The 21,291-nt window shown below is 39.6% G+C and overlaps 1 protein-coding gene across 4 annotated transcripts in view; it reads left to right on the top strand.

Moving 5' to 3' along the window:
* The window catches only part of PWWP2A (PWWP domain containing 2A), a 43,868-nt gene that overhangs the window by 12,350 nt on the left and 10,227 nt on the right, over nucleotides 1-21,291 (top strand). Inside the window, exons 2-3 of one of the 4 annotated variants that reach the window (XM_037397897.1) lie at nucleotides 1,186-2,153; nucleotides 16,905-19,600. In XM_037397897.1, the coding sequence (XP_037253794.1) occupies nucleotides 1,186-2,153; nucleotides 16,905-16,918 (982 nt within the window). In that variant the 3' untranslated portion in view covers nucleotides 16,919-19,600. Of the gene's footprint in view, nucleotides 1-1,185; nucleotides 4,041-16,904; nucleotides 19,601-21,291 lie in introns of those variants that run through there. The other 3 variants (XM_037397896.1, XR_005105795.1, XM_037397895.1) reach the window with 3 other exon arrangements.

Below are 21,291 nucleotides of genomic sequence, written 5' to 3'. Positions count from 1 at the left end.
AACTAATAGAAGCCAAACACTAGTGTGTGTATGGGAGCTGGAGTCGGGCAGAGCTCGAGCAGTGAACAGCCGAGTGACAGCTTTTTGTAAGGCTGCTACCTCAGCTGGCAGATTGTAGAGTGGAACAGAATGAAGGTTAAACAAGCTTTTATAATCCCTCCTGCCCTGTTCTGAGGATTGAAAGATATGGTGTTGTAAAATGGATGTATTTATGGTTGGATTTCCTTTCAGAAGGCGGCAAACATAATGCCTTTCAAACTGGTAAAATGTTTCCCTTAGCATAACCCTTTGCAGAAAGTCTCAGTTACCTGTTAGGCAACATGCTACTTATGTTACTATAGGGAAGTTGAGCTAATGCCTGAGTCATACTGGGATTTTTCACTCTGTTCTCTTAGAGCTGATCAGGGTGGTGAGAAATGCTGTGTGAGTCAAACAGGGCAGCAGAGACCTAGAGCTGTCTGGAGCAAAGTAGGCAAAGGTCTAAATTTTGTTTGCTCGCAAAACAGGGAGGAATGGTTTGTACTGTGTTGAAATAAAGGTAGTGTCACCAGAACTCAAACTAACAGGCTAGCCAGTTTTGGGCTGTCATGCATCAGATGATCAAGTGCTAATCTTTAGTGGATCAAGAGTGATGGTACTTTCTGTAGAGAGTATTAAATGCAAGTATTTATGCAGTCTGTATTTGCCTTGATTAAATCTGAAACATACTTGGCCTTTTGTGCTATGCTAAAAATTGAAGAATTTTGGAAAAGTTCCTGAAGACACCCTTCTTCACAGAGTTCTCTTAGTGTGGAAGTATGGCTTAGTATGGAATTTACTCTTGGGTTAGAATTGGAGTTGATGGGATGTGTATAGTTTGTATGTTTATAAGCATTTTCTAAAAGTACAAAGTTAATTCTTTACTGCTGTCTCTAGGTGATATTTTTTGTTTACATTTTGGGGGCATCTTGTTGATGCAAGATAAACTGATAGTAAGTGAAGCTGCGTATTTCATGTTCTCTGCTGCCTTGGTTTTGCTGTCCTGCTTTTTCAAAGCTTACCATAAGGCTAGATACAAAGCCTGAATTTTCCTGGGACTTACGTCTTTATGGTGGCTACATAACGTGGACAGGTTTTCAAATACTTTTAAATAAATGCAGCAAAAGATCCCTCAAAACCTGTAACTTTTTTTTTTTTCTCTTTAAGGTTTGGACCCCATGGAATCCCTGTGACCATATTTCCTAAAAGGGAATATAAGGATAAACCTGAAGCCATGCAGCTCCAAAGTAAACCATTCCAAGATGAGGCACAGGTGAAGTGTGAATCTAATGCTGCAGTCCCTGATGACTCTTCTCTTGCGCAGCCATCAGAACCTAGCATAGCTAAAAGCCTATGGACTTCTAAACCACCTCCTCTCTTTCATGAGGGAGCACCATACCCTCCTCCTTTGTTTATCAGGGACACGTATAACCAGTCAATACCTCAGCCTCCGCCCCGGAAAATTAAGCGGCCCAAGCGTAAAATGTACAGGGAGGAGCCCACTTCTATCATGAATGCTATCAAACTACGGCCCCGGCAGGTCTTATGTGACAAGTGCAAAAACAGTGTTGTTGCAGAAAAAAAGGAAATTAAAAAAGGTGGCAATGCAAGTGACTCTTCAAAATATGAGGATAATAAAAAACGAAGAAATGAGAGTGTGACTACTGTGAATAAAAAACTTAAGACTGACCATAAAGTGGATGGAAAAAGCCAAACTGAAAGCCAGAAAAGGAATGCTGTGGTCAAGGTTTCAAATATTGCCCACAGCAGAAGCAGAGTAGTTAAAGTTTCCGCACAAGCAAATACTTCAAAAGCGCAGTTAAATACAAAAAAAGTTCTCCAGAGCAAAAACATGGATCATGCAAAAGCTCGGGAAGTCTTGAAAATGGCCAAAGAAAAGGCACAAAAGAAGCAGAGTGCAACCTCCTCTTCCAAAAATGCACATTCAAAGGTCCACTTCACACGGCGTCTTCAGAACACCAGCTCAGGTTCCCTTCCACCCCGATTGCGTTTAAAGCCACAAAGGTATCGGAATGAAGAAAATGACTCTTCTCTCAAGACAGGACTTGAGAAAATACGGAGTGGCAAGATGGCATCTAAGCCCCAGTCTCGCTGCTCCTCCACCCGCTCAGCAGGTGAGGCCCCTTCAGAAAATCAGAGCCCCTCAGAAGGCCCTGAAGAGGCCAGCAGTGAGGTTCAGGACACAAGTGAAGTGCATGTAACTGTTGATCAGGATGAACACCAGACATTGGGCAAGAGAGGCAGCAAAAGCAATATAACGGTTTACATGACCCTTAATCAAAAGAAATCTGACTCTTCCAGTGCATCAGTTTGTAGTAGTGATAGCACAGATGATTTGAAATCTACCAACTCTGAGTGTAGCTCTACTGAAAGCTTTGATTTTCCTCCAGGCAGCATGCATGCACCTTCCTCCTCCTCCTCCTCCTCCTCCTCCTCTTCAAAGGAAGAGAAAAAGCTCAGTAATTCCTTGAAAACGGAAGTCTTTTCCAAAAACGTCTCTAAATGTGTCACACCAGATGGCAGGACCGTATGTGTAGGGGACATTGTTTGGGCCAAGATTTATGGCTTCCCTTGGTGGCCAGCCCGTATTCTTACCATAACTGTGAGCCGGAAAGATAATGGCCTTTTAGTTCGACAGGAGGCTCGTATCTCATGGTTTGGCTCCACAACAACATCTTTTCTTGCTCTTGCACAACTATCCCCCTTTTTAGAAAGCTTCCAGTTGCGCTTTAATAAGAAGAGAAAGGGTCTTTACCGCAAGGCCGTCACAGAGGCAGCTAAGGCTGCTAAGCAGCTGACTCCCGAAGTTCGGGCCCTGCTGACACAGTTTGAAACGTGAACATGGAAAGTAAGGTAGGCAAGAAACCTGGAGGCTCCACAAAATTCATAGCCTAGTTAGAAAACTACCATGAAGGACTTGTCAAGTCAGAAGTTGCACTCGGTTGACTGCTCTTTTTATACTAAAGTTGTTCCATTTGTAGCGGTTTCTTGACAGTTAAGCAAATTGAACATGCAATCAAAATTAGCCTAAAGTGAGAACTTGAGTATTTTTCAAGTGAGAATTTTTTTTTAAAGAAAAAAAAACCTCCTCAAACACCCAATGCATAGGAGCCATAGCCTGAGCTGAAAGGCAGCTTATTTGCAGGGAATTTTTTTAGTAGTTTCTACCCAGTATATAACTAGTTGCTGTGTGGCAAAGGGTTAACACAAAGAATGAAAGTAGTAGCTGTGACTTTTTTTTTTTTTTTTTTTTTTTTAATTAGGTGGCCCATCAGGGAAGTGTAGAAATGTAAGCCTTGTCTAAATGGTCTTTAAAGATTATTATAGTCTCTGATGTATTTAGTCTGGCCAGTGCAAATTGGTTCAAAGCATGCTTAAACATCTGAGGGAGGCATGCTCCAGTCCACACAGGCCAGTTTAAACAGCATTAGGAGGCTTGCTCAAGTTTTTAAGGAAGAAGAATTCACATAACTGAAAGACCAGATTAAATGGGGTTTTATCGTAGTGACCACTTAAACACTCAACCTTTCTATGCACATGGGGGCACAAATATAACACTTCAGGGTCTGAAGCGGAGAGGGATGCCTGTAGCTCTAAGACAAAGCTGAGAAGTCGCTCAGTGTTTGGGATCAAGGGCTGTTAATGCTGCATAGGTGTGAATCATAACTTCTGGTCTTTCTTCCCGAAGAAATCTTTCAGGCCATTTGCCTGGAGGTTTAGTTTAAGAGAGGCTTTGTTTTGAATGTGTAAATAATTGATTGCTGAAATTGGTCAGATTTTCTCCTGACTGGTTGTTCCTAAATTCTTAGGATACGTCCTAGTAAATTACACTTTGTGAATTGTCAGATGTGTAATTGTTGCATTTTGGATGTATCTAACTTCATTTTTTTAATATTTCCGTTTAAGGTATCTGTTTGCAGGTCAGAAAATGAGAATATGTAATTGTGTAATGCTCTGAAATGTAAAAAAACAAACTGTAAATAAAATTGACTAAATCTGAATTATTTGTGTGTGTTTCTCAAAAAGCTTTGAAAAAAATCCAGGATGTTAGAGTACTTCATATGTATGCCGTATTTAGAGGACACCCTTTTAAAAAGTAAATTGTCCTTTTTCACATATTCTTAAAGATAACTGCTTGATGTAAAGTACTATTGGTATACTTCAGTCTTAATTTTGAGATTAAGCAATTATCTGTCCTTTTTGTTTCAAAACTAGCTCTGTAGAGGGCTTTCTGTAAAGTTTATCAAATTTCTCCGTTAATTAGATTTTGTTCCATAGATTTGAGTAAAGACTGTGGATAATGTCACTTATACAGTGGGGAAATGTTTTCAGTTTTCTCCAGCTATCAAAACCTAATCAGACCCACTCTCCACTGCTACCTCAGCTTTTCTTGCATGTCTTTTGCTCAGCGTTGGGGCATTTTCATGCAACTGACTTTTTTTTTTTTTTTTTTTTTTCCTCCTAGTTTTGGTCCTAATCTGACCATGTGAATTACTGTCTCTTCTCCAACCCACTCCTGTTTCAGCCTTGCAATGTCTTGTGAAGAATCTGTCAGCGCTCATCCCAAAGCAGTTTTCATCCTGTTTTTTCCATAATTGCCCATATAGGCAATCATGACATCTGTAAAAATCTAAGTTTAGACTGAAATCAGATTTTAAACAGACATGAAAATGGGGTAAGGATTTAATCATCAAACCCTTAAAATCTTTTTAATTTAAGGTTAAATTTCATATATTCATTATACTGTCTGGTCTTTCTGAAGCATTCAGTTTCTTTTTACCTTTTTAAATTACTCTTGTGCCCACAGAATTATTGGAAGTCTGTAAGTGTTAAATACATGGCCATTCAAATTTTCCTCAAGTTTATGGTAGTCTCTGTTAGGTGGTAACTAAGCTTGCAAATATATCAGCTTTACCTTGGCATTCTAAGTTACAAAAAGAAAAACCCCACTGGTCAATGCTTTTTGAATGTGATAAACACACAATAAATTTTATAATGTGGAAAAAAAAATTGGAAAAAAAATCCTGTTTCACTTCTCTGTATTCTTTCCTGCAAACAGAAACAGTTGCTCTAATTAAGTAAATAAGCCGTACTTTGTTATTAAAGCAGGCTGCTTTTTGATGTCAAAGAGCACATACAACGTGGTTTAGATGTCTGCACTAGTTCCTTGAGATTTAGGAGCTCAAGCGAACTGGTTACAAGTTAGTTGTTATGAGCCAAGTAGTGGTGAAATCAGTATTTTCATTGTTATTTTTTCTTTAAAAGACCTGGAAGCTTTGTACTATTAAGTTAGGATAGTACTAAAGCATACATAGTCAAAGCTTGCTCAGGTGTTCACTGGTAAGATGGGAGAGCAACAAGAGGGGTTTCCTTATATTGTTTTATGTTCAAAAGAACTGTTTATGAAATGCATTTAAAGAGTCTTAGTTTTGATTTGTAGTTGATCAGGCGTTTAAGAAGTCTTTCCTAAGTTGTATAGTGAATGTGCATTATCCTTTCAGACTTAACAGGTCTCGAAAGAAATGACTCTTTTTTTTCTTTTTTTTTTTTTAAAAAAAAACAGTTAGGTTGAAAATATCCTATTCGTACTCATGCATGATTTTCCTTTCACTCTGAAATAGCTATCACTCTAGATTAACAGTTTACAGTGGAGAAAATATTGGGCTTGTGTAAAGTCTGGGTACAGTAAGTAACCCTGTTCGTGGTGGTATGGATGCTGCATGTCGGTTAGCTTTGAAGGCAGACAGAGCTTAGTGCTGTTTTAGCTACAAACTGCAACATAACCCACACTTAACGTGCCTGTCTGCTCCCAGCAATGCCTACACTGTGAGTGTGGACTACTGCTCTTGCAGCTGGGTGCACATCTACCATCTCTGAGTTAGCTTGACAGTTTAAATGGCTATTAAATAACTCATGACAGGAGCATGTCTGTATGGTGCCAGGATAGTGCATCTGTGTAATTAAACTGTGCAACTGTTGCAAGTAGCCTGTGTCGTGAAGACAAACATCAGTAGGAGTGACTTAGTTTTCTGTCTGCTTAGTAAATTGCAAATGATGTCTTTTTGAATTAATGAAATTCCTCGGTGTAGTTGTTGAATATGTATGTTCTTTCAATCTAGGGGGGGAAATGTGACAGGTAGCGATGAGTTTCTAGTACAAGCCTACTTCTCCTTTGAAGATCTTTAGCTTCAGGTAAAATGTTTTGGGAGAGAGTAGTTATTCCAAAACTTAGTAAGATTTATTTCCTTTATAAGGAAAAAACAGGAGTGTTTGAAGGTATGATCGCTTCATGAGTGAAGTTAGATGCAAATGCTTGTAAAATGCTTATATGTCTCTGAAATGGAGTTCTACAGGAAACTGAACAAATATTTGTTATTTTTCTAATCAGTTGTAATTTTATGTCAACACTTAAATGAGATAATCATCTCTGATTATATGGTATTTTCTCAGACAGTGCTATCTTTAGTTTCAAACCTACATAACCAACAGCTACCTCACCCGGAGGGGTGTGTTTAGTGGGGATAATTTAGGTTGACTGTGCAAGGCTGAGAAGACTTATTTTTTCCAGCATGCTTTAAAATCTTTTTTTCTAAAGTAGTTTCTAATTGTGATTCGGTTTAAGAAATAGCATATCAGTGGAAGTGAGGAAGGGGTAAGAGTTGCTTCTTGCATTGCTAGCCTTAGGTTTGTTTCCAGTCAACTCTCTTAAGTCCTGAAACTGATTTCCATTCATGTCTTCTATAAGCTTTTGCTAAAGTTGTCAGAGTAGGATAAGAACATGAATTTTGGAAAAGAAATCTTAGTCCCTAGTAGCATTATCATTTATCCTCATGCATGTTCTGCAAAGTACAGTGAAAAACTAGAGCTGCCTTCTTGGCTGAAGAATTCTGGAGAGGAGGCGGCTAACATTCAGTGAAAGGCTATTTCAGTTAATCTCTGCTTTCTTTATAATTGTGTTCTAATAAATGCCTACTGGAGTAAGCAAATTCAGGCCATGCAGTGGGATCACTACACTAACTTGTAGATAAAGACTGGAACTGGAAGTGAAGTCCAGTAAGCTTACGATTAAAGGGGCAGTAAGATGGCAGTATTTTGTGCATAAGCCTTTTGGTAAAAGTATATATATACTATTTAAGAACAAACTTGAAAGTGATTTTACAGTACAGAGTTTATAGTGGTTAAAGGCTGAGGTGCTTTCCGTTCTTTTTTCAGTTTTTAAGGGTATAAATAGAAAGGTCATAGGGAACATGAAGGAAAAGAGAGGAACTTGGTGTGTCAAGCCAGCTAGGATGCTGGAGGGACAGCTATGCTGTTTGAGAATGCAGGTTCAGCAGAAAGGAACGGTGCTCTCCTGTCTTAGAGAGCTTGTAGGAGAATTTTGGTGAAAAGTATCATTCTCCCAGTTAACTGAACTTCATCTAGAATCTACTTCACACTTGTGGAAATAGTGACTTGCCACAGGATTTTGTCAGTTTAAACTGTGTTTACGTAAAGCGTGTCTTGTTTTTTTAGGGTAGGAAATAGCAGCATACCTTTTGGGGATGTAGACAGGCTATACTTGCAATAATACAGTGAAATTGTCCCTATAAATAAAATGAAGTATCAAAAGTTCTGCATAACTAATTTCCTTAAAGCTTCTTCTGACACGGCTGTAGTGGTCGGAGATCATTCACGCTTAACATCAGGACAGCTAAAGGCCCGTAGCACTGAAAACTTCTTGTAGTATCTGTCAGGCTGTCTAAAGATTCATTAGATTCAAGCTTGTGACATGTGATTGTAAGCAGCTTCGAATTACTCTTAATCTGTAATAGGAAGAACCTCTGTTTTGATACAAGTCCTTAACAATTACGATGGCAAGTTCCTATTCCACGTTTAAAATACCTCGGCTGCTGTTCTTTGTGACAACTTTGTATTTTAGTGTAAATAGTTCCCTCCTATGGTGTTACCCCGTTAGTGTATTTATAGTGTGTGGAGATTATTAACTAGATAAAATAGGATCCCCTTGTAAGATGGCTTTTCTATTCCCTGCTCATCTTACTGGCATTTCAATGCACCTGTTCTAGTTTGAACTCCTCTTTCCCTGACATCGGTGGCAAAAACTGTTTATGGTAGTTTAGATGAGGTTTTACAAAACTCTTTTCAAATGGTGGTGATTCCTCCCTAAGTTCAAAATATGTCTGCTTCTTGGTTTTTAATTGTTAGGTCCTAACAGCAGCTTGTAGTTTCCTATGATTCACTCATACGTTTCAGCCTGTCTTCTGTAATACCTGGGGTGTGCATATCAATCCATAAAGTTCTTAATTTTTTCCTTAAATTAAACTCTTGACACAACTGTGCTTCTGTGAACAGAAGGCCAAATAGCAGTTCCCAGGCATGGCTAAGGAGACAGTGATTTGGCAACTGTCTTGCTGTCGTGCTTTTTCCCTGCCTGGCTTTGTTGTTGCTACCACGTTGGGCAGTGGGGATAACTCTCCCTGGGGCAGCGCTGGCAAGCTTAGTGCCAGGTACCCATGGTGATGGAACTCAGATCCATGGCTCCATTTTTTTTTTTCCCCAAGAAAAAGCAATCAATGTGCTAGGCATGACGTAGGATAAGCAGCAGCTTGGAAAATTAATATCATTAAGACCAGGACTTTTATACCTTAGAAGACCTGAGCCACCTTGCACATCCAGTAAGGAGAAAAATGGAAGTAAGAGATGGCCCTGCACGCCTGCGTAACCTTCCCAGATAGTTCCTGTACGGGCAGGGCTAAAACTTTCCGGTGCTTGTGCCGATGGAGATGTGTAGTCTTTGATCCTCTCTACCTTCCTACCTATGGTCAGAGGGGATAGTGCTGACAACACAGGCTGCAGGTGTAATTTGGCACAGGGAGCAAATCGGGATCCCCTGTTGCAAGTTTACATTTGGCCTTTGCTCATTCAGTGCGTGAAGGCAAACGGATCTGTGGGAATTATTTGGGCTCCGTGTTTGAGAAGTTACTTTCAAAATCCAGACCATGTGTATTTTGAACAACTGTAATGCAGTTTCTGTGCCAGTGGTTTTAACCTCAGTTCCAATAGTCTTTTCTTCCTTCGCTGGACTGAGGAATATCTGAGGTGTGTAAATACCTGCAGGATAGGTGCGGAGGCAAAGGGGAAACGTGCTTCTGTTTAGTTGCAACTAGGGCAGGAAACAATATTTAAAATTATAAGACAGGGAGTTAAGATTAGCCACTAGAGTATTTATTCCAGTTGTTAACAGTGAAACCTGGAGTGTTTGGAGAGCTGCATAGTTTTTATAATTACAGGTTTTTAAAAACAATAATTAGGCTAATCTCTGTCAGGAACGGGTTAAATTCGTCCTGCATTTGGGTACGGGATAAAATAGGTGATCTACCTTGACCTTGTCACAGCTCTGTTTTCTGTGATTGTGTTATTAAGCATTCTGATTTTGGAAAAACAGGGTCTGTAAAAATATGCATATAATGAAAGATTCTGCCTTATGCATCCTGTTCACAGTCATGCAGGACTCGCACTTGGTACAACGCAAGTACGGCCTTCTAACAACAGAGTCTTAACTTCTACCTGTAGTAAAACTGCACTGCATCTCCTGCCATGGGCCTCTTCTGTGCAAAATCATCTTTGGATGGCATCATTTATATAACGTCCTTTAAATTAGAGTGTTGTGGTTTGTTTTTTTAAAAATAATCTAGGCCTGTTTTCGTGTTTGCTTACTAATGGTTTTGGTGTCAAATATGCTGTATGAATAATAAATATTCTTAGAGGTGCCAGCCATGTGCTGTGAATCTGTGGAAGGCAAGCTGTGTTCACTAGCTTCTTACCATCTCTAAAAGATTCCGCAACAGAAACAACATAATTCTGGTGACAGGATTGGCCTTGCTTGGTTTTAACAGGTGCATAAAGGGGAAGAGGGCACTTGCTTTGCCAGTAAAGTAAACGGATATAATCACAAGCAATTATTTACCTAAATGCTAATTTTGCATAATTTTTTATTTAGGAAAATTCAGGGGTTTCATTTGGCTTTAGGAAACACTATTTAATTGTACTTTTTGCAGTGTTTCAGAATTTTAAAATGTGTGGTGCCAGTTTTGGTACTTAGTAGCTCTGGTGAAAAGGAGCTAAGCCCATAAATACGGGTTTTTCAAAGAAGTTTAGTTAGAGTTAGATTCTCAAGTTGTTCTGTATGGCCTGATTAAATGCCTCAGTGGAGACACAGGTGTCTGTATGAATGACATTTCGTAAGTAATCGTGGACTGTGTCATGTAGTCTGGTTCTGTAGTCATCTAAAACTGAAGTAATCTTTACTGATTTTAGCAAGGGGCATATTGTCTCAGCTTTTCTAAGACGTCACTGCCAAAATCAGCCCTAAAATCAGTTGGTGCTTCATATAGGAGCACAGATGAATGTGGTAAGGAACATGTCCTTACGTTTGCTAGTACTAGGAATGATCTAGTTATTTTTGCTGTCCCGTTGGTGACATGTGTGGCACCTCAGTTGGAAAGTGACTGACAACAAAGTTGTGTTCTTTCGGCCATCTGTAGTGTTTGTTTAGTAGGCAGAAATTTTGATTGACACAAGTTTTTTTTTGTTTTGGTAGAATTACTGAGAAATGTGTTTGCTAGAGGTTGTAATAACAAGTGGCTGAAGCCTGAGCAATAGGAGAAGGAAATTATCAGGTTACTCTTACTGGTTTCATGATGCTCATTTAACTTGGACATCATGAAAGGCACTGGGAGTGTGTGAAAGCTCCCAAATCAATCCTCATTCCTGAGCCCTTCAACAAGAGAGAGAAGGCTTAGTACTAAAAATAGCTCCCTCCTCTTCCTTTGCTCCCAAAAAAAGAAAAAAAGCAAACCTGTTTTTCTGTATTTTTGCTAGGGAAAATAACCAACCAACCAAACACAAAAACCCACCCCAAAACAACTACAAATATGGTTTTTTTCTGTCTACAAGTTGCTGTTAAAAATCACAGCGGAACGTTTTGAGCATTGAATGTCTTCTTGGTTGGAATATCATATTTAGCAATTTATTTTTTTTTTTGGGGGGGGGGAATATTCGCTTGAGATTTTTCAAGTGTTGAGGGATTTAGGGACCTAATCTCTTCTGATACGTTTATATGAAAAAGCTGCTTTTAGCCAGGTTTTAGAAATTCTTGATACTGTGTTATATATTCCAGGGAATTAGGCATGTAAACTGAAGAATGTGTTACTGCTCTTGGTTTTGCTTGTAGTTGAGGCCCTGTTGTTGAAGATTGGCTTGGGCTGTAGAGGAGTGCAACAGTTCTGCTTGCTTTTTAGTAATTCATTATCTGAAAGAGAAGTCTATTTTAACTCTTCCTAACTACTTAAAATGTCAGTCCGTAGCAGTAAAATAACATGTGCGGTTTCTTCTGTTGCGTAGTTTTGCATATAGACAAATTATTAGTCCCCTGAAGAAGTTGTATATATGCTACTGTAAATGTTATTAAATTTGAGCTCTCTACTTTAGGAGCTATGTATCTTCTTCACAGTATGTGATGAGAGATGCTGCTATTTGTACTTTCCTTGTCCTTCTGGGCTGCCTTTTCTTCCTCATGATGGCTGCCTGTTGTCTTTCTGCTTTTCCTTTGCAGAGAAATCCAAATACTTTCAAAGGCAGTGCTTCTCTTTGGACATTAGTGAATACACAGGATCGTGACAATTTTCACGTTAGAAAAATCAGAATCCACACTACAGTGATGACTCCCAGGAAAGTGGCTGTGTAAAACACCGTTGAGTAGAGCAGATGTTCACGACGTCAGTGGTGAAAGCCGTGAGCCCCATCAGTGCTTGTCCTAACGCGCATACTTAAGTTGATTACTGGTGGTAATTTTTATGATGACTCCATAGTCTCCAACAGTTGAAACTGTTTCAAAACGGAGTCCAGAACGCTGTGAGCGCACTGCACGCCACGGGAGAGCCGTACCCTCAGATTAGGCTTTGCTATCACTCGCCTTCAAATTGTGGATTACACGATGAAGTGAATGAACTCACTGAATGATTAGAACACATGATTTGCTGCATTCACAAGGGCTGAGGATTTCAAGGGCATGAATACTGGGCTGACATGGGTGGCTTGCAAGTGTAGAAGCGCAGTCCGTGAGGACGCAGGGACGCTTCATCTTTTGTGACAACTCGGCTCTTTGTACCGTTTGTTCTCTGGGTGGCCGGTCCCTGCTCCGTGTGGTTCTCACAGGGAAATCCGCGGGGTAAGAGAGGTTCCTCCACAGTACAAGGAGAGTAAGATATGTGAGGGCATGTGCGTGGCTTTATTTTTTAGTCACTATATCTGTGGAGCCTAATCTTGTATACTTCTGCCTTAAACCTTTTCTAAGCAAAACACTGCTATGGATCCAAATAAAAGAATGTAACCCCAATTATATTTTAACTGAGCAGATTAGACATCCCCTAATCAGTTTTCATCCCTTATGGCAATGTAGCCCAAGCAGCCCTCTGAAGTCAACTTCACTGTGACAGTGCAAAGGTTCCCATATTCATTAATTTTGCCAAACATGCAGCTAACAAGTGCATGTTAGTATGTATAGGAACAGTGAGATTCTGTAGTAGTTAGAAACACTCTGGAAATTAATAAAATAACAGGGGGTTTGCCTTCAGATCATAACACCCATGAAAGCAACTGGTCCATTTGCTCTTTCACCTTCTGTTGTCTCAGTTTTCTTCCATTCTATAATCACTTCAACAAAGATTATAATGCCACTGGCAAGGCAGCTTTGTATTTCAGTTTAAAGGCTGTGTGAGCAACCAAGTGGGAACAGTTTTTATAGTACTTGTAATAAAGAATGAGAAGCAAAATACAAAGAAACTTTGATATATTCCACAACTGTGAGTCATCTGCTTCTCTTTTAAGTAAATGTAATTGCTATGATAGAAGTTCTTGGTAGTTTGACCATAATGAATGCAGTGTACACGCGCAGTTTTGTGTGAAGATCAATAGCCAAAAGAAGGCACAGTCTCATCTGCGTGGTTTTCACCTGGAGGGAAGAATTGGTATCTCATCTGGGTCATGTTCTGAAAAGGGGAGGATTAGCTGATGGTTTTCACATTTTAGAAAGCAAGCAAGTCTAAGACGTGGAAGAAAGTAACGATTAACTGGGTTTGGCTACGGGTTGTATTGCTGCAATGGCATGTTGTCTGCCTCGTCACACTTTGCATTTCTCAGTATACGAAAAAATCTGGTTTATTACAGGCTGCATAGCACAACGGATGTAAAATGCTAGCTATATGGAATAGATAGTGCCCTAAGCTTGCTTTTTTTTTTTTTTTAACTCTAAAATACAGAAAGGTCATGGACACCATTAACTTTAATCCATCGCTTCAGTTTCCACTTGTTCTTGGTAGTTACTTGGTCCAGCAAAATTTCATAATATCACTCTGGCTTTGAGCACCAAGTTCTTCAGTGAGCAGTACAGTGTTTGCGTAGGTCTTTGTACAGGTAGATACCCTGTTGTGCTGTTTGCTACATGATGTGTAATTTCCCTTAAACTCTGCTGGTAAAGTCCCATTTAAGCTCAAAAAAGTTGATACTTGAATTTTCTGTGAGTTTTTAGCATCTTTTCATGGTGTACTGTTTTCTGGAAAGCAAGAGTAGTACACCCAGTAAGAATTCAGGCAGGCAAGGAGGTTAATTGTTTTCTTTTTTAAACCACTGTCAATTCTTTACTCCTGTTAACTGGCTTTTTTTCTAGCATAAGTCTCAACAAAAGGCAATATTTTACATGAATTCTGTTGAAACCCTGCCTTAAGTGAAGGATGTGCTATGCTATCAATTAATCATATGCAAAGCAGGTTAAGGACAATAGTAATGAGCTACCTGTTATTTTATTTCCCTCTTCTATTTGAACACTTCAGATACAGCTTTTTTCCCTGACCTAACCTGATGTCAGGATCTATATGTATTTTATTGGAAAGATCGACACTAAGTTTCTCTTTAGGCTTCCTTCTTGAAGTTTGCATGTCATGATCGGATTAAATAACTTGACAGGTATAATGTAAAGGTAAAAAAAAATATTAAAAAAATAAAGATTTTTGTCTCCTTAAACCAGCAATCCCCAAACATTTTTGCTATGTGGATCATATCTTAGTAGGATGTACTATGTGGGCAGTTCATCTGCTGCTGTGACTGTAGGCACAGCTTTCTGCCTTTGCTGATGCGTAAAAGTAAAATCAGGAAGGAATTTAGTAACATTTTAATCTTTGAAAAGAAGTTTAGTACCTAAAACAACAAAAAACTGAAAACGTGAGCAGGAAGATCTCAATGAGAAACTCACAGATGACATATGGACCAGAGTTAGGGAGCCACTTTTCCAGGAAAATAAAGTTTGTTTCCTTTGTTCTTTTTTCCTTTTTTTTTTTTTTTTTTTTCCCTTTGCAAAGCTGTGATCTGAGGGAGTGACACTTAACAAGCATGCTTAACTTTTAGTGTGTGCCAAAGTCAGTAAGGAAACTTGAAGTACATGTTTAAAGCCAAGCACATACTGATTATTATTGGGAATTCTATCCCAAACATGTATTTACTACTTAAATCTGCCATGGGTGTATGCACACCTCTTGTATAATTTTTTTTTGACATGGAGAGGAAATAGGGCAGTGAGGAGAACATACAGTTGTTGTCAAGGGAGCTTTATTTGCATGAAGAAGTCACAATTTTTACTTTATTAACATTAAGAAGTTTGACCTAGTGCTATATTAGGTCTGGGATTAGATATTCAATATCCGTTGGTTTTAGTTTTTATAAACTTGAGATTTTCTGCTGGTAAAACAGAAGACTGGACTATAATAGAGGATGAAACTAATAATGTTTCTGGAGTCACTGCTGATGATGTGTAAATGTCAGTGGGAGAAGCGAAGATCCTGGTGCTCACTAAGGGTGTCCTGGAGTCTCTCAACAGCAAGAATCAGAGGGTAAAAGAGCTGTAGGAACCGGCTTGGGCAGGAACACGGGTGTCAGGTATGTTACTAACAGACTTTGCCAAGTGTTGATTCTGAAAATCGCTACAGCTGCATCGATTGCCAAGTTGGTGGATGGGGAGTGAAAAGTAAAACTGCCTGCCATCAGAGGAGGGAGCACCAGTTAAAGGTTGAAGTGAACTGGCCATCTCCTTAGACCAAGTAGTAGCTGCGTGCACGCTCAGATAACAACCAAATTCTTGTCTCATTTATTCCTTTGCAGATCGCAGCAGCCTGCTGGCTAGCAGTAGTCTCACTGAGGCTTGAGTTTGGAAGTGTGGGTGCTGGAACACCCGGGCTGAACTGTTAGCCAACTTGTTGACATTTCTGGGTCTGGTTCTCTGGCATAATAGAAAAGCTTCTCTTTACAAGACTTGATGGATGCATGATGCTAATTTAATATTAATTTTATTTTGGAGAATTTCTTATTGGTGGTATGCTTTAATACCCAGTGTTGGTTGTTTTGCAGCCTGGAATACTGTGGTGTTCGGTTACCGGCACCAACAGTAAGTACTACTGAGTACAGTGGAACTTTGTCCACATCCTTCTCTTTGTAGAGGCTCTGCAGGCTTATTTCGTACATCTTGGAGTGGACCATAGCTAAAACAGGTTTAATTAGGTATCAGTTTTCAGTATTATGCCCGAATGAGGACCTGTTGGATATAACTAGCCTGCTGTCAGCGTAAAGCAGCTCAGTGCATCTGTGCCTGGATCTGTTAAATTTCGTAATTAGCACTCATTGCTTCTGTTTCCACTTTCCGAAAATTTCATTCCTATTTTAATTCTACTGCATTGTATAGGATATGAAATGAATTATTTCTCTGTGTTTTATGTTGTACTTTTGTGGGACAGTGAGCAGCAGAGCAATTGAGAAACTCCGTAGTTACCCCCTTTGTCTTCCCTGCCTCCTCTTGTGGCAGGACCGTTTCACAGACGCCTCTCTCTTACTTCTCAATTGTTTTATTATTTTTTTTAATATTCTTCAGAAGAGTTGTCTGTTTAGAAAGAACTTTAGGATGTTCCTGTCCATGGTATGAGTCTTAAAATTCCGTTGTGTTTTTCACAATGCTGTTGTCAGTACTGGAACATGTATGTGTACCTCTCGGGTAATCCTAGCAGTCAAAAACTCAACAGAACGGTAAAAGGAATCAACAAGACTGGCCTGTTGGAACCTTTTTTTGTTCTTCTGAGCGTTGTTGGAGCAGATGATCTCCAGAGGCCTCCAACTTAGATTATTCTAGAGCAATGTTTCCTCCATGCAACACAAGAGGCAGGTCAGTGCAGACGGTGCGGGCTCTGCACTACCCTAAGTGGTTACTCATGCCGTAAGTGGTGGTCTCGTGCAGCAGTTATTACTTGGACTGCTTCTATCTGCTTTATCATCATTTCTTCCCAGTTCTGTGGAGCAAATGGGAAAATATAAGCAATAACGGAAAAGAAACACGATTAGCAGGTTTATACTTCAGTGCTGCCATGCACATGTTGGTCTTGCATTTGGAAAGGTGTTACAAGGTCAGGTTTAGCTTTGCGTTGTGAACCATACACATCGTTGTACAGACATTGTATATTAATCTCCCTCTTTCGTTAGCTATCTTTAAACATCTTTAAAAAAGGAAAATCTCTCTGGATGCTGAAATGGGGTGAGATATAACATAGATTGGTATGGTAGCTCCTCTTAAAATTCCAGTCAACTGAGGAGTTTGTTCACTTGTGTATGTCTTGTGATAATGTAAATTTTTTTTTTTTTTTTTTGTCTTCTGCACACAATGCACGAAGCAGGTGAACCGGTAACTTTTCTGACCACCTCAGATTTTGCTTACCTATTTTTGCAATATATACTGGAAGACATTTAACCATTTTCCCTTTCTCTCCCCTTTTCAGCTCAGAGACACTAGTCAACTGCTGTTTTTATGGAACCTCACTACACTGCCACGAAGAGCACCAGCTCATCAGGACTGAAAGAAATCTGAGACTGAATTGTCCTATTTTTCCTCTGAAATCTTCACCAAGTAGTAAACATTTTTTGAAGGGGAAGGGGGTAAATATGTTAAAGCTCCCCCTCTCACCCTGTTAGGGCACCTGTACCTAATGTACATTTTCTTTAAAATTTAAAAAGATGTTAGGAAATATTTTATAAAACTTTTTTGCAATAAATGACGCATGAAATTATTAAAGACTATAAGACACTTACATGCAAGGAACCACTTGAATTATTAGTATGAAGAATCACTGCAAATAACTGGGTTTTTTGTAATGTGACAGTCACGTTTGTATGTTTTGATAGGTGCCAGTGATGGAGCCAATTGCCTGGGAAGTTGACTGTAACTTTTGAACTTTTATTTTAATTCTTAACTTTAGCATTGCAATTTTCCATTCTATGAGGCTTAGTTAGTATTTAGTGCAGGTGTTAGCAGAGCTGTGATCTGTGATCAAAAGCATGTCCAAAATCAATTGTATTGTAAAATATGAACAGTCCTGCTATATGAGACCAATATTTCCCATAGAGGTGATGGAAAGGACAGTGACCACAAATTCCATGTATCTCTGTATTATGGGAAAGCTCCTTCTGTGTGAATATGGTTGCATTTTATTTATGCTATTGTAACACTTAGGGAATTGAGGATTGTGGAATAACGTTAAGAAGGGCTACAACGCAGAGAGCAGCATTTTGCTTATAATACTATATCAAGATGGCAGTCATGAATGGAGAGTGATGAAATGGAATGGCATTTCTATTTCAAATCATGGGTTAATTTTTCCTTTTGACATAAATATTTTTCAGATAGGTAACTAGTAGAACAAAGGTTTTATTAGTGTTTCTGATGGTTGTTCATCTGAGTTGCATTGACTTCTCTGAATAGCTGTAAATTAAAAGAAACAAACCCAGTGGGTTTTATCCATTTTATTCCCCTCCCCCAAAGCCGTTTGGTAAGACTTATTTCAGTGGAGCTTGTGAATGCTGGACACGCTGCTGAAATATTGACTTATTAAATATTAATTTATTTGTCACTAATTATTTGACATTGTGTGCACATTTTCTCAGCAGTATCATTTCTTACAGACTTTTTAGCAGGGCATTTATTATATAACCTGGGAAAATAAATATTTGTTTTGAAGAAATGAAACTGTGCACATAAAAGTCAATTTTTTTCGTTCTATAGAAGTGAAAAGACTTGTAGTAAACGCTTTCCTCCTTACTAATATCCTGATTCAATTGGAGAAATTACAGTGTCTTTGTCTAGATAATTTAAAAAAAGAGATACCTTTCTGAGAGGCATCTGTATCAGCACAAAGACAGTTTCACAGCCTTCGTGTATGGAGCCTGAATTAATCACGTAGAATTTGAAGTCAGGACAGCTCTATCGTTTGGCTTTCATATTGGCAACAGGTTTATGCTTGCTAAACAATCGGAGAGGGGTGAAGTGAGAGGCTGGGACAGGCATCCCCATCCAGGATAGGGGTATCGTGATACATACTGAGGCAGTTCACGCTTCGTGCTGGTTCAGTTTCTATTTTTCAGAAGTAAATTCTCTATTTAAAAAGCCAGAAGTTAAATACTTACTGCCTACTTCTTAAAAACTAGCTGTATAATGCTGGACAGTAGGTTCAAATTGTACCATTTTCATAATAAGCTAAAGCTTTTTTTTTTTTTTTTTTTTTTTTTAGATTTGAGATTAATGTTTGTTCTACAGTGCTTTTCCTTTTCACCAGTCGAAGAGGATCAGCAGTCTGGTCCTGTTCGTGGCCTGAGACGTGACTACAACTTAGAAAAATTAGACATCCGAGCTGAGGAAAGGGGAGGCGATTTGATGGCGTGTATGTGCTAGCCTTTCACCTCTGGAGACCAAACCCCAGTTCTATTGACAATAAATGAGGGTCTTGGCCTAATAAATTACATTTTTACCTACAAAAAAAACAAAAAACAAAAAAACAAAACCCCCAAACAAAATAGAAACCACCAAACAACATGGCACAAACCAGTTTCTGCTCAGGAAAAAGGCCCAGGACTGTAATAGCAGGGTTATTGCACATGGATTGAAAACTGATTGATGTTGTAAGTAGAAGCCAGTAGTGCCTGCCTGTGTGACATCTTAACCAGTGCTCTTATTTCCTCACCATTGTGAGCACTTGTGCACAGCAGCTGAAATATAAAATAATACACTTAAAGAGAGATGCAGGTCTCTGCATTGGAGAATATGGGTATATAAGCAAATAGCATAAAAATAGACAAGGTAGCTAACTGTATTTGCGTTTGTTTTCACAGAAAGTATTGCAGCCATTTTGTTTGAAACCAGATTTTCATTTTGAAATGAAATTGTCAGGGATATTCTAGTGATAGAGAATTACAGTAATGTATTGCTTTTCACTTTTTTGCTTTAGTTGCTTAATATTTAAGCTTTGCTCCGTGCTACCTTCTTGTCTGTATATTGAATGGTCACTATGCCTCTTTCATTTTGTAGACTTGAATGAGGAAAATACGATTCACCCTTTAAGGTTTGCTGAGAAGTAAATGATAAAGAATGTTGTGTAACATTTATTCAAATAAAGCCTTGATTTTTTTTCAGTGCTCTTTTAAAGGGAAATAATGTTGAATAATGCTTTGATGTCTTAACTTTTCTTGTTTTATTAGTCCTTGACCCAAAAGCCCAAAAGTTAATCCCCCCTGCCCACCCCTCTGAATTAAAGGAAGATTAAACTGAGGTTACTAGTCAACTACTGGAAGTCTATCATGTGGACAAGCCTCTATCCAACCTTACCTTTCACCACAGCAGCCAAAAGATACCAAGTGATGCTCAACCAGCTGGATGCTTCTCACAAGCAATAGGAAAAAACTTTTTTTTGTGTAAATAGCAAGAAAAGATTATGCGTACATTGTAGAGACAGAATCAAAGAAGCCTTGATGGCTCTGTTCTGTGGCTGCAACTGAGAAGCACTAGGTCCTGGTAGAGGAGGAAGGTGGGTGTCATGGGAGGTTTGTGCCCCTTGCAGACGCGATTCCAGCGCAGTCGGTGAGGGCCGAGCGAGCTGCAGAGCTGGGGGTGAGCTCAGGGCTCCCCCAGCTCTGCTGGGCACAGCACAGCTCATGTGAGCAGACGAGGTCCTTGCTGTCGCAGCGAGGCACCAAGCCGGGACACAGGACAAGTGCTTTGCCGTGGGCTACCTGCGTGCTGCCTGCTGATCTTTTCTTTGGCTGCTTTTTGCTCCTATGCTAACGGGTTCAGCCAAGGCTGTCCGTTGCAGGTAAGTGGAATTGGGTATTTCTCATTTAGGGAAGAAATGCCCTGCGCTGAGCTGCGTTACCTGGCCATGGTGCCTGCAGGAGCGGGAGCACGTTGTGCTGTACCCGCTGGCTCCTGCGCCAGAGCTCTCCATCTCTGCCATGTGGCCCGAGGGCCACGTTGGCAAATACTTCTTCAAACCTCAGAATCTGTAGAATTGCACTCTGCCATTAAATAGAAGGTAGCATTTATCTAGATTTTTTTTTCCCCCGCTTGCATTTTTATTACTGTAAAGAAAAGATATCCTCATTTTCGTTGAGTTCCTAGGTTAAACAAAAAATAATCTGCTCAGGTGAACTCGACTTCTAGGAAGTTCTTATTTCAAGGTAGCATTAATTTTTTTTATGGTGCACAGCGTGTCAGGAACTATTGGGTGGTACAGAGGTACTAACCCTTTTGTAAGTAAGGTGTTTTGTTGCAGGGACCTGTTGTCGATAGTCAGAAGTCTTTCCCCAAAACTGAATTAACTTCTGGAGTGATGTGATCATGTGCACGTACAGTGTTTGTAGCGACTGCGGTCTTGGCCCTGGGCCTCTGTGATGCTTCTGAAACCAGCTGGTGCCTCCTGTAACTGTGAGTGAACGTCCACATCTGTCTGTTGCTTGGAGCAGAGCTCCAACATACGTGTTTTTCTTTGCCTTCATGGAGTTGTTTCTTATTCTGTCCGGATTACAGGAACTCCCATCCTCTTTCTCTCATTATTCATTCATCCTTGCAGCAGTTCCCCTTGAATTGGTTATCCTCATTAGGCTGTGGTGGAGAGGGGAAATCCTGCTGAAATGTAATTGCTCGCTAATGGCTTTTCCTTTGTGACATTGTGTTGGTAGCGTCTCACTGTGGGAGTCTGCTGGATTTGCTGCGTGACTGCGAAGCCCACAAGAGAGGTTAGCCAGACAGATTTCAGAGTTCTGCAATTACTCCATTGATTAATCTTCACTCCAGTAGTTCGGTGACAAAAGTATAAAAGTAACCCAACCTTCAGTGATGAA

This window comes from Falco rusticolus, chromosome 8 (genome assembly GCF_015220075.1).
Source record: "Falco rusticolus isolate bFalRus1 chromosome 8, bFalRus1.pri, whole genome shotgun sequence".
Taxonomy (NCBI): domain Eukaryota; kingdom Metazoa; phylum Chordata; class Aves; order Falconiformes; family Falconidae; genus Falco; species Falco rusticolus.
The sequence above is the reverse complement of the archived record's forward strand: the minus strand, read 5'-3'. Positions and strand labels throughout refer to the sequence as shown.